General features: G+C 32.5%; 1 protein-coding gene across 2 annotated transcripts; it reads left to right on the forward strand.

The window, feature by feature from the left end:
• The first annotated feature begins 334 nt into the window (after window positions 1–334).
• LOC134696499 (uncharacterized) lies at window positions 335–17,342 on the forward strand. Of its 2 annotated transcripts, none has more exons than XM_063558334.1 (4): window positions 335–422; window positions 4,078–4,132; window positions 11,497–11,547; window positions 12,636–17,342. In XM_063558334.1, exon 4 carries the CDS (start codon window positions 12,645–12,647, stop codon window positions 15,741–15,743), a length of 3,099 nt encoding a protein of 1,032 aa, XP_063414404.1. In that variant the 5' UTR covers window positions 335–422; window positions 4,078–4,132; window positions 11,497–11,547; window positions 12,636–12,644; the 3' UTR covers window positions 15,744–17,342. The 2 variants fall into 2 exon arrangements, with proteins under 2 accessions (XP_063414404.1, XP_063414412.1); XM_063558342.1 differs by having other exon boundaries at window positions 415–521.

Genomic DNA, 17,342 nt, shown 5'->3' on the forward strand with positions numbered 1-17,342 from the left:
CATTAGATATAAAAAAAAATCTCAAAAAAAATCAAGTCATCAAAATCTGACCTCAAATTAATTTTGACATTGTCTTTAAAAATGTGTTTATATAAAAAAAAAACATAGGTGACATAGGTGAATTTTAGATAGGTGTTTTGACCTAAGAATGATATTATAGAAAAAGGGGGATTGGACCGAGATTCCCAACGCGATTATTATTCATGAGTGATTCGGACTGATCCACAAAAGTTATATATATAAATACATAATTTTTACACTATATATTTATTAATATTATTTAATCAGTAAATAGTTTTATAGAACCAGATTACACAAACGAGCACCTGCTCATCAAGAGTAATCCCGCTTGATTGTGATGTCATAATTTGCACACGTCACTCAATAGTGATAAACAAAGGCGCCATGTTCAAGTAAAGCAGGTAAAGATTGACAATAATCGCGAGATTGGGTGTGACTGCAAACTCTTTTCAAGGTGCAAGAATCAAAAATATTAAATTATGAATGCGGGCGCCCAAATAGTTAAGTGTTGCTGCATTTATTTTGTCTGTAAAGTCAGTTTGAATGGGAAGACCACCTGAGAACGAAAGCCATGGCCGACATCATGTGCAGTTCACATACACATGTGCATTTATTACATCAACAATATGCGCTGGTTTATTCAGTCCATTGCGCATTATTATTTTTTCAACATCATGAATTGATTTTTAGTCGTACTTTACAATGAAATATAATTATTGCTACTTGCAGTTTCTGTCGGCATTCCAGGGGAGACAAATCTTGCAGTAAAAATTACGAAGTCGGCCGAGATAAAAAAAATGATCATTGATTTTCATCTACATAATACTTCTTAACTTCAATATTTTAAAGATTACAAGTAGGCACAAACTAAAAAACTAAAAATATTTACAATATTAAATTTTGTGAAATTTATCAATTTGTTTGATTTATTTGTTTCTCTTAACAGTTCATGTGGACCCTATGGCTAAAATAGCTGTATTTTCACCTCAAAATTTTCTATGAGTACAGGCAAACCTGTGCGTCTGGAAAAGTTTTAAGGCATAGCATGCCCTAGATAAGTAGAAATCAAATGCATTGTATGATTTAGAAAATTCATAACTTGATTTTGTCGTACATTTTTTTTCGTCTCGGCAGAAGATGCTAAAATTAACAAACAGTTGAGTTTACCTTGATATGGTCCACTGAGATACACAGTTTAAATAAACAATTATTGTCAGGTATCTACTGTTCATCTAATGTCCATGTCAATTAAAAATGGTCTCTTTAATTTTTACCTGTGGGGAAGTTCTCAAACCTGTTTCCCAACTTAGTTTATTTTGGCACCTTCTGGAGGAATGAAAAAAAGTGCATGGCAAAATTCTGGTAAGTTTTGATATTTCTAAAACATAAAACATACTTATAATTCATTATCTAGGGCATGCTATGCCTGAATTTTTTTACAGATGCGCAGGTTTGTCTGTACTCAGAGTAAATTTTGAGGTGAAAATACAGCCATTTTAGCCATCTGGTATATATGAACCTTAACCCTTTCTGTGCCAAATTCAAATTACCGACCTTAGAAACGTCACCATAAAGATGTCGCCGAGTGATGTTCTACAGCCAAATAAAAATAAAATATCGCTGCCGTCAAAAGTTTATACAAAAACTTGTGTTTTCAAAAGATCAAAACGAAGTCGTTCGTTGACAGAATTTTATGAAATGAGAACCAACAAACACAGAAATGTTTTAAAAATATTTCTTTGCTTTGAAATAATCATAAATCTTTTTTGTTTTTCTTTTAACTTTTAGAAAACACAAATGTATTTACTGTTAACAGTTATTGACTAGGTAGCTGTTATCTGTTATATAAAAATGGACATAATTAATATTGTGAAAAATGTCTCTGCTATCTATTGGAGCGTTATTTACATCTAAAATACTTTTGAGCACCAAAACAGTAACATTAGCCGTCAATAGAAAATACAGTTTACTAATTATTAGAATACTTTGAAAATGTATTTGTAGACCGCAATTATATTAAGGAAACAAATAAATATACATTCAAAGAAAATTAAGAACGTCAACGTTATAATTAAAAACCATATAAAACTAATAATGTACCTATTTATTTCATCTACAATGCGATCAATCAAGTCATCATCTTCTGTTTTCAAAAATTTATCAAAGTAATCCATCGGTGAAAAATTGGCTTTAAATCCACATGGCCCAATCCGTTCCTCGAAATCACGATTAACGTCAAGCTCAAACGTTCTTTGTCTACCACAGAAAACCACAGGTTAGGCTGTCTTGCAGCATTGTCTGGCATTTCAACATCAGCATCGTCAGAATATTCGTCGCCCAAAGTTACTATGTCTGTTATGTCACCGCCACTGTCTTCCATAGCTATGGTGGGAAAAGTACAGACGATCTTTTGACATTTATGAAGTCATATATATACTTAACGTATTATGTCATAATGAATTAAAAACAACAATGTATATATTATATAAGAATATCAAAAGCATAAAAGACAAACAGAAATAAGATATGATTGTTTTATTAAAACCAATTAAACGACATATATGTCGCATTGGCAGTCAACCCCCAAACGACATATTTGTCGCTTCGGCAGTCAACCCCCAAACGGCATATATGTCGCTATGGCACCGAAAGGGTTAAATAACATCTCATACATGTGAGAAATGTTTTATTTGGTTTATTAACAGACTGCACCGTTAGCTACTAGTCCAATGCCCCAGACTAGTTAATATTGATTCAGACTTTAAATAGTATCAGTAGTGATTTTTTTTTTAAATTTTATATAGTAAAATAGGGACAAGTTTTGAGTTTAAATGTCAGGATTAGAAGACATAGTACATGAAAATAGTTTTTGGCGCAGACTTAGGTTATGCTAGTGCTACATAACTTATGACGTGGTGTTTTTTTGTATGACTAAATATGTTATAAATCAGGGTCGGTAGGTCCGGATTTTTTAATTTTTTTTTATATTATTTTTGCACTCCCTGTCAGATTTGCAGTCAGTTAAATGTCATGTTTGGTTAGGGTCCTGTACCCCAAAATGATTTAATCTCTTTAAAGAAGCTTTAATTGAATTATCCTCCCAGTGCAGACATTTATTAAACCTTAATTGTATCACATTTGTGCTGGACACAGCCAATGACAGCCATTTGGGCATCATTGAAAAATTAACCTTCATATCAAAAACATATATTACATTTACGATGACACATGGTCCCCCAAAAAAGTGCAGAGGTAGATAAAAGAAAAACTTGATACAACTTTTTAGCTCACCTTGCTCAAAGGGCCAAGTGAGCTTTTCTCATCACTTGGCGTCCCGGAGACAAATCTTGCAGTAAAAATTTCGAAGTCGGCCGAGATGAAAAATGATCATTGATTTTCATCTACACTACATATACATAATACTTCTTAACTTCAATAGTCCGGCGTCTGTCATTGTTAACTTTTGCATAAATCTTCTCCTCTGAAACTACAGGGCCAAATTTAACCAAACTTGGCCACAATCATCACTAGGGTATCTAGTTAAATAGTGTGTCCAGTGACCCGTCAACCAGCCAAGGTGGCCGCCATGGCTAAAAATAGAACTTAGGGGGTAAAATGTAGATTTTGGCTTATATCTCTGAAACCAAAGCATTTAGAGCAAATCTGACAGGGTTAAATTGTAAATCAGGTGCATATCTATCTGCCTTTTCAGAAAAATCTGACAACCTGTTGTTGGGTTTCTGCCCCGAATTAGTAATTTTAAGGAAATTTTGCAGTTTTTAGCTCACCTGGCCCAAAGCCTCTAGTTTTCATGGTCTTGCAAAAATACATTTATAAAAAATGAATCCCTTATTGTAATTTGGTTGGGCTTTAACATGTTTAAAAAACATCTTTTAAGAACTAAAAATTCTCACTTAATACATAACATGATCAAGTTCATTTTCAAAGAGGGTTCTCACAAATTTAGAATACTTAAGTTACATGTACAACACTAATTATTAAGAAACACATTCCACTTTTCTATTCATTTAACATACAGATTTTTGTTTCTTTCAGTGCACTGTTTTGATAACTGCATAGTCTAGAGAAAGCCCCTAATCTTGGATCAGATGTAAGTATAAACAACCATGCCAGTCCAACCATATTGAATCACATTGACATTAATAATGATCAACTGTCTACACAAAATGTACAATATGATAACAAATAATTATTAAAAATAGATAAATATATGTGACCAAATTAATAGTTAATATAATGATTTGTTTGCTGTCAATTAATTTCAAATAAAAATTCCTTCACTCTGCAATTCAGAATTATCTATCTCTATTAAAAACATGTCCAAATATTATACAGTAATAAAATAAAATTGAGAAAGGAAATGGGGAATGTGTCAAAGCTACAACAATCCAACCATTGAGCAGACAACAGCCAAAGGCCACCAATGGGTCTTCAATGTAGCAAGTAACTCCTGCACCAGGAGGCATCCTTCAGTGGGCCCCTAAACAAATATGTATACTAGTTAAGTGATAATGGATGTCATACTAAACTTCGAAGTATACACAAGAAACTAAAATTTAAAATCATACAAGACTAACAAAGGCCAGAGGTTCCTGACTTGTGACAGGCGCAAAATTGTTGTGGGGTTTAACATGTTTTTGAGAGATCTCAACCCCCCCTGTACCTCTAGCCAATGTAGAAAAAAACACACTAATACCCACAGTAAAACTCAATTTAATAAAAGTCTGAGTCCGATGTCAGAATATGAAACAAAAGAAAATAAACAAAATGACAATACATAAATAACAACACTACTAGCAGTAACTGACATACCAGCTCCAGACCTCAATTAAACTGATTGAAAGATTATGTCTTCATCATAGGAATATCAGGCACAATTAGGGGTTTAGTATGTTAGTAGTGATATTGGTTATGTTGATGGTTTAATAATTTCTTGATATGTAAATTGTGGTAAATCTATATTAGGTCTAGTTCTTGTAAACATATATTAAACTTTTAAAGTAGAAGAACTATGTCCAGTGCACGATGTTTTGTCGATATTGTCAACATCGCAATGCCAACTTTATAGAGTCGTTATTGTGTTTACATTGTATCCTATCAATATGTTCTATACCTTTCTATTTACATCGTTCACATCGCATACATCGCAATGTTAACAATATCGTGTCAACATCGTGTTTATATTGTATATATAGAGTCTATACCTTTCTGTTAACATCGTTCACATCGCAATGTTAACAATATCGTGTCAACATCGTGTTTATATTGTGTATGTGGAGTCTATACCTTTCTGTTTACATCGTTCACATCGTATACATCGCGATGTTAACAGTATCGTGTCAACATCGTGTTTAAATTATATATATAGAGTCTATACCTTTATGTTTACATCGTTCACATCGTATACATCGCAATGTTGACAATATTGTGTCAACATCATGTTTATATTGTATATATATATATAAAGTCTCTACCTTTCTGTTTACATCGTTCACATCGTATACATCGCGATGTTGACAATAGCGTGTCAACATCGTGTTTATATTGTATATATATATATAAAGTCTCTACCTTTCTGTTTACATCGTTCACATCGTATACATCGCGATGTTGACAATATCGTGTCAACATCGTGTTTATATTGTATATATAGAGTCTATACCTTTATGATTACATCGTTCACATCGTATACATCGCAATGTTGACAATATTGTGTCAACATCGTGTTTATATTGTATATATATATATATATATAAAGTCTCTACCTTTCTGTTTACATTGTTCACATTGTATACATCGCGATGTTGACAATATCGTGTCAACATCGTGTTTATATTGTATATATATATAAAGTCTCTACCTTTCTGTTTACATCGTTCACATCGTATACATCGCGATGTTGACAATATTGTGTCAACATCGTGTTTATATTGTATATATAGAGTCTATACCTTTATGTTTACATCGTTCACATCGTATACATCGCAATGTTGACAATATCGTGTCAACATCGTGTTTATATTGTAAATATATATATAAAGTATCTACCTTACTGTTTACATCGTTCACATCGTATACATCGTGATGGTGACAATATTGTGTCAACATCGTGTTTATATTGTATATATAAAGTCTATTCCTTTATGTTTACATCGTGTTGTTTGTGCTGTATTTGGACCCTTCTACAACGAAATGTGTTTTACATGCACATGTATAAAAATTGCTACTCTTAAAAAGATTAAATATTCTGGTAAGAGTTAAAATTTGAGCTCCGATGAAATTAAGAGTAAAATTGCAGTTTCTATTTTCTATGGGTGCACCTCTTTTTCTTTAGATGTATATTCTTTTGTTACATTTATCTTTTATTACGGTATGTGTACCTTTCTTGCCAATACTGATTAATGATAGTTAAGTTGAAAATAACTGATTGTATCTGTGTGCCAATTTAAGCACTTTCTGCATTATCATATTGGCCATTTTTTTCTCACAAGAACCAAATATTCAAGAGATATTCAGCTACCTTTGTATTTAAAGAACTGGTTAACCTTTTCAGTCATGGTCGAAATCCGACAATCTCACTGTATCACTGTCTACAGCCAAGTGATCACATTAAGTAACCTGAACACGAACCTACATCTCAACTATTATAACTTGTTTTTATACAACCGCAAATTTTGAAAAAAATTTCGTCGTATATTGCTATCACGTTGGCGTCGTCGTCTGTGTCGTCGTCGTCGTCCGAATACTTTTAGTTTTCGCACTCTAACTTAAGTAAAAGTGAATAGAAATCTATGAAATTTTAACACAAGGTTTATGACTATAAAAGGAAGGTTGGTATTGATTTTGGGAGTTTTGGTCCCAACATTTTAGGAATTAGGGGCCAAAAAGGGCCCAAATAAGCATTTTCTTGGTTTTCGCACTATAACTTTAGTTTAAGTTAATAGAAATCTATGAAATTTTGACACAAGGTTTATGACCACAAAAGAAAGGTTGGGATTGATTTTGGGAGTTTTGGTTTCAACAGTTTAAGAATAAGGGGCCAAAAAAGGGCCCAAATAAGCATTATTCTTGGTTTTCGCACAATAACTTTAGTTTAAGTAAATAGAAATCAATGAAATTTAAACACAATGTTTATGACCACAAAAGGAAGATTGGTATTGATTTTGGAAGTTTAGGTTCCAACAGTTTAGGAATCAGGGGCCAAAAAGGGATCCAAATAAGCATTTTTCTTGGTTTTCGCACCATAACATTAGTATAAGTAAATAGAAATCTATGAAATTTAAACACAAGGTTTATGACCATAAAAGGAAGGTTGGTATTGATTTTGGGAGTTTTGGTCCCAACAGTTTAGGAAAAAGGGGCCCAAAGGGTCCAAAATTAAACTTTGTTTGATTTCATCAAAATTGAATAATTGGGGTTCTTTGATATGCCGAATCTAACTGTGTATGTAGATTCTTAACTTTTGGTCATGTTTTCAAATTGGTCTACATTAAGGTCCAAAGGGTCCAAAATTAAACTTAGTTTGATTTTGACAAAAAATGAATCGGTGGGGTTCTTTGATATGTTGAATCTAAAAATGTACTTAGATTCTTGATTATTGGCCCAGTTTTCAAGTTGGTCCAAATCTGGGTCCAAAATTAAACTTTATTTGATTTCATCAAAAATTGAATAAATGGGGTTCTTTGATATGCCAAATCAAACTGTGTATGTAGATTCTTCATTTTTGGTGCCGTTTTCAAATTGGCCTACATTAAGGTCCAAAGGGTCCAAATTGAAACTAAGTTTGATTTTAACAAAAATTAAATTCTTGGGCCTCTTTGATATGCTGAATCTAAACATGTACTTAGATTTTTGATTATGGGCCCAGTTTTCAAGTTGGTCCAAATCAGGATCTAAAATTATTATATTAAGTATTGTGCAATAGCAAGTCTTTTCAATTGCACAATATTGTGCAATGGCAAGAAATATCTAATTTCACAATATTGTGAAATAGCAAATTTTTTTTTTAATTAGAGTTATCTTTCTTTGTCCAGAATAGTAAGCAAGAAATATCTTTTTTCCAGGTTTTTTTTTAATTGGAGTTATCTTTCTTTGTCCAGAATCAACTTAAATCTTTGTTATATACAATATACAATGTATATTCACTTTTTACTACCAACTGATAAATTTAAATAATCTTTACCATTCAGTGATAACAAGCAGTTTTTTTTTACATCTTAATATTTTATGATGTATTTAAATGAGTAGTTATTGTTGCAAACTCCATTAGAATATTTTAATTGAGATTAGTTTTGGAATAAGGGAAAGGGGTTTGTGATTAAAAAATTGGGTTCAATTTTTCTCATTTGAAATTTCATAAATAAAAAGAAAATTTCTTCAAACATTTTTTTGAGAGGATTAATATTCAACAGCATAGTGAATTGCTCTAGAGAAAACAAAAATTTTAAGTTCATTAGAACACATTCATTCTGTGTCAGAAACCTATGCTGTGTCAACAATTTAATCACAATCCAAATTTAGAGCTGAATCCAGCTTGAATGTTGTGTCCATACTTGCCCCAACCGTTCAGGGTTCAACCTCTGCGGTCGTATAAAGCTACGCCCTTCGGAGCATCTGGTTAGTGTTTTTTCCATTGTTTTCTTGAATTTTGCAAAACTTTCAGTGGCAAATATTACATAAACATCATCAATATTTGTCTATATGAGTGGAATATACTTTCACCAGACGAACCATTAATGTGTTGGTTACTATTTAGCATGTAATTCTATATAAATACGTATGTGTGTGTGTGTTAAATATTTCTACTGATGTAGACTTTTTAAGCCAAATGTATAATATGTGCTAAATTGGTATACCTTCGTTTACGGGACGTATTATGGTATATCGGTGTCCGTCTGTCCGTTCGTTATCATCACGTCAGACTCTTTAACCAATTGACATAAAACTTTGGTGAATTGTTTATATCTATTGACGTGAGCTCCATTTAGGTTTTTTTATGAATTTTAGATTTTATGTTTCTCAGTTATAGGGTTTTATTCATTATAAAAGGGGGATTTATCCGTTTTCGGACAACAACTAAATATTGCTTTCAGCAGTTTTCATAAAACTTTGGTGAACTGGACACTTTGATAATTTCTATCATCACATGTAAAATAAATAACGATTTCAAATAGCACTTTAAACATAATTTACGTCCAGTGGCAAGTTTAATGCAATATTCAGAATTTGAACATATTAATTTTGACCCTGCTTTGTATTAACCCGTCAAGCTGAGTCGAAATTATTTATACATGTAGAATAGAAGACTATAGTTATGACGTTTTCTGCATGTGATATGAAAATAATGAAAGTCGAAACTCATTGTTCTTATTTACAATACTCTGATGAACCAAGAAGGTTATCTTATAACCTCCTTGGATGAACAGAAAACTACAGATTCCGGAAGCTGTACGCTAACATGCTGTTACTCTTGACCTATTAATATCCCTTTCCACTCCCCCCCCCCCCCCCCCAAAAAAAAAAACCCAACATATACTATGAACCCTACATATAGCATCGCGACAATACGCTCCAAAAAAAAGTATATGTCACATACTTTGATTTCAAGAAAATGGTTCTAGAGGGTACTTAATAATAATGAATATGCTATGAATTTCAAACGTTCTGATTATGTGTTTTGAATAGATACGTTCTTTTTTATCATAAGGGTCTGGATGGAGGGTCATTCATTTATTAATATTAAGTTTGTGTTACCAATATTTTTATTCTTTATATTTTAGCACCTCATCATTCTCTAATCTTTTCTTCTTTTTTGTTTGACTTTTATTCTACAGTATTTATCCATTATTCTGTATTCCGTAAACCGCAATACAATCAGACCCTTCCTTATAGACACGTATTTTTTATTTAATTATAACAGTTGAAAAACATGATATGTTCATTATCATTTTCCTGCTTTAGTTGAACTTTCCTTTGGGCGACTCGCTATCTTACAAATTAGCAACTTTTACGACGGACTAGAAAATGGCGACGTCATAATACAGTCACGACACTATAGCGGCACCGAAAACGATGCGTATAGTGTGATTCCCAACGATGTAAACAATATCTAAGAATTCAAACAATGTCAACATTGTTGCCACGACATCGTGTTAACATTGTAAACATCGCGATGTTAACGATGTCAACGATGTAAACAATATATAAGGGTTCAAACAATATAAACGATGTTAACACGACATCGTGTTTACATTGTAAACATTGCGATGTTAACGATGTAAACAATATATAAGAGTTCAAACAATGTAAACGATGTTGACACGATATCTTGTTTACATTGTATACATGGCAATGTTAACAATGTCAACGATGTAAACAATATATAAGAGTTCAAACAATGTTAAAGATGTTGACACGATATCGTGTTTACATTGTATACATCGCAATGTTAACGATGTCAACGATGTAAACAATATATAAGGGTTCAAACAATATAAACGATGTTAACACGACATCGTGTTTACATTGTAAACATCGCAATGTTAACGATGTCAACGATGTAAACAATATATAAGAGTTCAAACAATGTAAACGATGTTGACACGATATCGTGTTTACATTGTATACATCGCAATGTTAACAATGTCAATGATGTAAACAATATATAAGAGTTCAAACAATGTTAACGATGTTGACACGATATCGTGTTTACATTGTATACATCGCAATGTTAACGATGTCAACGATGTAAACAATATATAAGGGTTCAAACAATATAAACGATGTTAACACGACATCGTGTTTACATTGTAAACATCGCAATGTTAACGATGTCAACGATGTAAACAATATATAAGAGTTCAAACAATGTAAACGATGTTGACACGATATCTTGTTTACATTGTATACATCGCAATGTTAACGATGTCAACGATGTAAACAATATATATGGGTTCAAACAATGTAAACGATGTTAACACGACATCGTGTTAACATTGTAAACATCGCGATGTTAACGATGTAAACAATATATAAAGGTTCAAACAATATAAACAATGTTAACAGGACATCGTGTTTACATTGTAAACATCGCGATGTTAACGATGTCAACGATGTAAACAATATATAAGAGTTCAAACAATGTAAACGATGTTGACACGATATCGTGTTTACATTGTATCCATCGCAATGTTAACGATGTCAACGATGTAAACAATATATAAGAGTTCAAACAATGTTAACGATGTTGACACGACATCGTGTTTACATTGTATACATCGCAATGTTAACGATGTCAACGATGTAAACAAGGGTTCAAGCAATGTAAACGATGTTTACACGACATGGTTTAAACATTGTAGATATCGCGATGTCGACAATATTGAATAAACATCCTGCACTGGACATGAATGAAGTAGAACTGACAGAATTATATTAAATTATTTTATTTTGTAGAACAATTAAGAATTTTTCTTTAAAAACTAAAGAAAAAAGACAATCTTAACTGTAAGTACACAATTACTGTGAATTCAGAAATGTTTGTGATGTATTTATTATTGTGATATTGCAAATAAACTCATCATAGATACCAAGGAATGAAGGATAGCTATCACAAAAAAATAAGGCAATTCAAATTTTAATAGCAAAACTATTGCTTTTTAGTCTGAAATTTCTGCAATGGAGTTGATAAATGCATCAACAAATTTCTGACTTTACAGTAGAAACCAGTTTAACAATTTTTTAATTTTTTTTGTTACATTTTGTACATGTTGTAAGTTTATATTATATAAAAATATAAGAAGATGTGGTATAATTTCCAATAAGAAACTATCCACCAAATACCAAGATTAAAATCACAAAACAATAAAATCAAAGTGAATGCAGCCTCGAAAGCAGGTAAATGTAAAAAAGCTCCATGGATAAAAAAAATTGAAACTATTCAAAAGAGAACTTTACAGATATGATTTATAACATGATAAAATACTATTATGACAGACAGCAACAAGCAACCTCTGGATTCAATATAAGGGTAGGCTTATATAAATTGAGGTAGGGTTTATATATTTCCCAGTACTCAAAATGACATATTCCAACTGGTTTTACAACTTAACCCAAAAAAAAAAAGTAATACAAATGACAAATTGATACACAGCACGTTCCCATCAATCTGAATGTACTCACAATGACTGAAAGCTACTTCAAAATTCAAATTCATCTAATAAATAGACCAAATCATCTTAACAGATATCTGTTGTTGTTAACACTTGTCAGTTGCCTTCATTTCATTTTGATTCCTTCCAAATTTGAATAAGTTAACTACAAATGATATCAAAATATTGGATGTAACCTTTCATACTTGTAGACTAATTACAAAATATCTTACAGTCTGTATGTATTTAAAAAACGAAATTCTACAGAATTATTTCATACACACATTTTAAAATATGAAAAATCTCATTAAATTCCCATGATTTAATATGCTACACTCCTTCCAATATTAGGGTGGAGTGTATCGTCATTTTATAATATTCATATTAGTTAACAAAAAAAACCTTCTCATTATATGCTAATAACTCTTTTTAAATTTGTTACAGGTTGTTACAATGAGTGGTCAAATCAAGGTAAAGTCAGAACCAGTTGACCCTGGTTATGAGGTTGCTTTGGAAGGATCCAGTGGGGAACCAGTTGAGGGACAGCAGATCAAATCTCTACTGAGAGGAATACTGGATAAATCTGACCAGGGACAGTCGATCAAGAATGTTATTGAAGATATGCTGCAGAAAAATGAAGCAGTGATTGCACAGAATGATCCTCTACCATTTAAACCTAATCCTAGAACAACATATAAAAAGGATGATTTCAAACTAAAAGATTCTAACATGGTACGACCCAAAAGTCCAACACGTACATGTGAGATACCACAGAAGGACATGTCACATATTGGTCAAACATTGATGGAGATGGGAGTGTATGATGAGAAGACAGAACATTCATTTCAGAATATGACTCATGAAATGGTTTGTGGAGTTGCTTCAAAAGCTTTTGTAATGACACAAGATGGAGATAACATTCAGACAGATATGCAGTATTATTGGTGTAACTTTTGTCCATTTAAAACAGAACACAAGCAGACTTTACTTCAGCACGTCATGGAACACAGGTTTCATTGTAAGTTTTGTACATATCAGTCTTTTTCTAGAGCTGATGTCATTCGACATGCCTCCAAAGAACATGAAGACTTCCGCTCCACTGCTGAAAGCCTGAAGTATTGTACATTCCTACCTGATTTTCTTCAGCTAGAGGTCAATTCAAAAAAGAGAAAGAATGAGGAAAATGGTGAACCAACACCAAAGAAAACCAAAGTTAGTAAACCAGGTCCCAAATCAAAGACAGAAGGAAAACCAAAAATACCTACTACAGAAACCATGTTTGAAATGGAAGTCGATGAAGTAGATGATGATGACAATGAAAGTTCAGAGGAAGAAGAACCTTCAGAGAAAGTTATTGTACCTAGAAGTAAAAGGTCATCAATTGTTGCCAAACCCGTTCATGAAGCATCCAAAGCAAAAGTCATTGAGACTCCTGTCGCTACTAAGTCACCAGCCAAAATAACTCCTATAGCACCAAAACCAACACCACCATCAGCGGCACAGAAAACAACCACTCCAGGTAAAACACAAAATACAGTTACAGTCTCTTCAGGTCTTTGTTGGAATTGTGGTTACTGTGAATTTGTCACATTAAGTCAGACCTTCCTGAAGACACATCTGAATACCCAGCATGGTGGAAAGGCCCACAAGTATGTAGCCATGTTAGTCTCGTCACAGGATGAAATGAACAAAATCAAAGAGAGAGACAACCAGATGTACCTTAGTCCCAATCCTGCCTTACTACTGGGTAGTCCAACAGTAACATCCACACCTGCCCAAGAGAAGACAACTCCAGCTGTAACTCAAAATGAGGATAATGCAGAAGGCATAGCGGATAGTGACAGTGACGAAGAATACATTCCTGATGAAGAAAAGAAGAAGTATCCATTGACTTACAAATGTGCTCACTGCAATTTTAATGCCCCAGTCTGCTTCAAGATCAAAGAACACTTGTTGTTTAAACATTCTGGATGTGTTTTGTATGCACTCGACATGAGGGCTGTCAAACTGAAGCAAAAAAGATATGTTTTCTTTTGTCATCGACAGAACTGTTCCTTTACCAGTAAGAAAACCGAAGAATACCTCAATCATTCAGAGAGTTGTACTCCTTGGTTAGAACCAGGATGTCCAGAGAAAATTGATGGATCTGCAAAGAAATGTCTAGAACTAACTCGTAATTTCTCAACCAAGATTTCTCAAAAAGCATTTCAGATGGCACGTAATTTTAAAACTACCAAAACAGCAGAGTATGCCTGTATACACTGCTCTTACACTTCAAATAACAATACAAGAGTGAAGAAACATGTATTAGCTAATCACAAAGATGGAGAAACTGTGATGAGAGATCTTCAAGCTTCAAAAATGAAGAAAAAAACCACAGTATACTTCTGTAAGATCTGTCTGTGGGAAACTAGAGTTGATGGGGAACTTGGTGAACATCTAAAAGATAAACACAATGAAGACCTTCCAGTATCAACACCTACTCCAAAGCCAGTCACTGATACAGCAACAGGTCCTGAAGAACCTCCTCCACTCATGCCCAAAATAGTGTCCGTCAAGTCAGGGAAAGACGCAGCAACTCCACCTTCCTCAGTGTCTAGCTCAGACATAGAAGACAGATTAAATGATGATGACGATAGTGAACCCGAACAAAAGGAAGCAGATGATGGCTTGGACGGATTAGAAATCCCAGAACAGGATGTTCAGAAAATGATGGATGAATACATTTCTGATGAAGCTTCAAGAGGTAAATCTTCAGGAAGACCAAATCGTGCTGCAGCAGCTAAAGCTTCTGCCAGAGTGCAAGCCCAGGGGCATTCTCCTTCATTGTATAAATGTCTACAGTGTCAACAGATGCACTTTGGAGAGAATTTAATGAAGCGTCACATTAACACAATTCATCCTGGAGTAGCTTTACGTGCATTGGATGTCAAGAAGAAAACACACAAAAATAATCCTTACATCTGTTTCTGTCCCAAAGATCTGTGCAAATATGTACACCTCAGTGAGGAAAATCTTGTCAAACATGCTGAGGATACCCACTCTATTGACCGAGATACGGCTTCCATTAAAGCCATCCTAGAGCCATTCGTACCTCCATCTTCTCCTGAAAAACCAGTCAGAAATAGTATTTCATCAGCTCAGTATGAATGCTTATATTGTGCAACCACTCTTCAGCTTACAACTTGTCTCAAAATGAGGCAACACATCCTAGCCAGGCATCCAGATGAAGATGTTATATTCAGAGACTGTCTATTGAGGAAATCACGAAGGGCATGTCGAGTATTCATGTGTCCAGATATTACTTGTGCATTCAACACAACAGATCAGAAAGAAATAAGCTTACATAAGTTAGCCCATGAAAAAGCCACAATTTATGAATGTTCCCAGTGTCAATGGTTTACAACAAATCTGGATACTGTTGGTGCACACATGGCTGCATTACATCAAGGTGAAAAGGTCACAACAATAGAAATCAACTTAGATATAGATAATGAGGGCAGAGTAGCAAAGAAAGTTGGAGGAACTGTTATAAAACAAGAACCAGAATAGAAATCAGTTTTCAGATTGTAATTGGTTGTTGTTTCCTATGTCTTTGTTATATATAGAAACTGTAAACATGAACAAATTGTTTTATACCAGTAGTTATAGTGATGCATTTCTAAATTTTTTTTCCATGTTGAAAAAATACATTAAAACTGATTCAAATGATACAAAAGAAGAAATTATGGGAAAATTACAAGAATAGAAAAAAAAAATATACCATTTTATGAATCCTAGTGTAATGTTTACTTTGTTTTTCAAGTTAACAAATATTTTTTGCTTTAAAATCATGCAGAAATTGCTTAAAATTGTAATATTTTATCTGTATATTTCATGTTTTTTCCCCAAAATTATTGATAAACTGATTGTTCTTTTATACATTTGTAATTGTTAACATTTTTTTCACAGCTAAATACATCAGTTATCATGCTTTCACTCAGTTAAATTATTGTAAAATACATTGATTATAAATGAGACTTACACCATGTTTTTTAAGTTTATTTAGATAAAACCTTTCCTTTGAATATTAAATTTGAAATTTTAAAAAAATCTGATGATCTTCTGAACTTCAATTTTAAGAGATATTTGAAAATAAAGAGATGGATGAAATTCATTTGTAAATTAGTATGCAACTGTTATGTTATCAAAACTTTCAGTAAAAATCTGTGAATTTTATAGCAATGCAAAAATTTCCAACTTTAATTATGATTTTTTATATGAAGTGCATATTCACCACACAGTCTAGTATACTCATATTTACTGTTGCAATTGCAAGCATTATGATTATAATATGTATTAGAATTTATATATACTTGGTATAGAATAAAACAACTAGTCAACACAAGTAATGAATACAAGTTTGAAGTTGTATTTATTATACAATATGATAATTATAAAACTATCAAATTATGAAATGAAAAACATTTACAATTTCAAAGCAAGTGAATATAATTCTAAAAAATAGTCAAAGACAATAAAACAAACAATGTTATTTAATGTATATATACAGATAATGTATTGTCTTGTATTAGTTTGTTTTTTACTAGGATAGATAATCAATTTGCAAATGTTTTTTCATGTTTTCTTAAGCACATGGAGCAAAATTTAGAATTGGCAATTTCATTGTAAAACTGGCCATTCAATGTAGATATAAGGTCCAAGTGCTTACACAATTAAGAGGCTAGACGGAACTTTTGTTAGGATATGATTTGTTGAAAAAAGGATTATTTGATGGTTTAAGTATATTGACATTTTAGCAAAACAATGTTTACTTAGTTAAAGTAATTTAAGAAACCTTGTTTTATGTGGTAATACACATTTCTTTTGGTCCCTTCATTAAAGCCGAGATTGAATAGTTTGCCATCTTGTCTATTCTCCTGTTTATTTAGATAGCTCTTATATTGTCATGCCTATTGAACTGAACTTTGGTATGTAGTTTTAATACAAACAGTAGTTGATGGAGATGTGATTTTGAAAGGAATTACAATTTTGTAAGAGCTTTAAGATTATTTTGTTATAAGTATAAAGTAGCTACACCATTTGTGTCATTGATAATATGTTCATTCATATCAACATTTGGAATATCAATAAACTTTTTTTAAAAGTTTT

Source organism: Mytilus trossulus, chromosome 1 (assembly GCF_036588685.1).
Source record: "Mytilus trossulus isolate FHL-02 chromosome 1, PNRI_Mtr1.1.1.hap1, whole genome shotgun sequence".
Classification (NCBI taxonomy): domain Eukaryota; kingdom Metazoa; phylum Mollusca; class Bivalvia; order Mytilida; family Mytilidae; genus Mytilus; species Mytilus trossulus.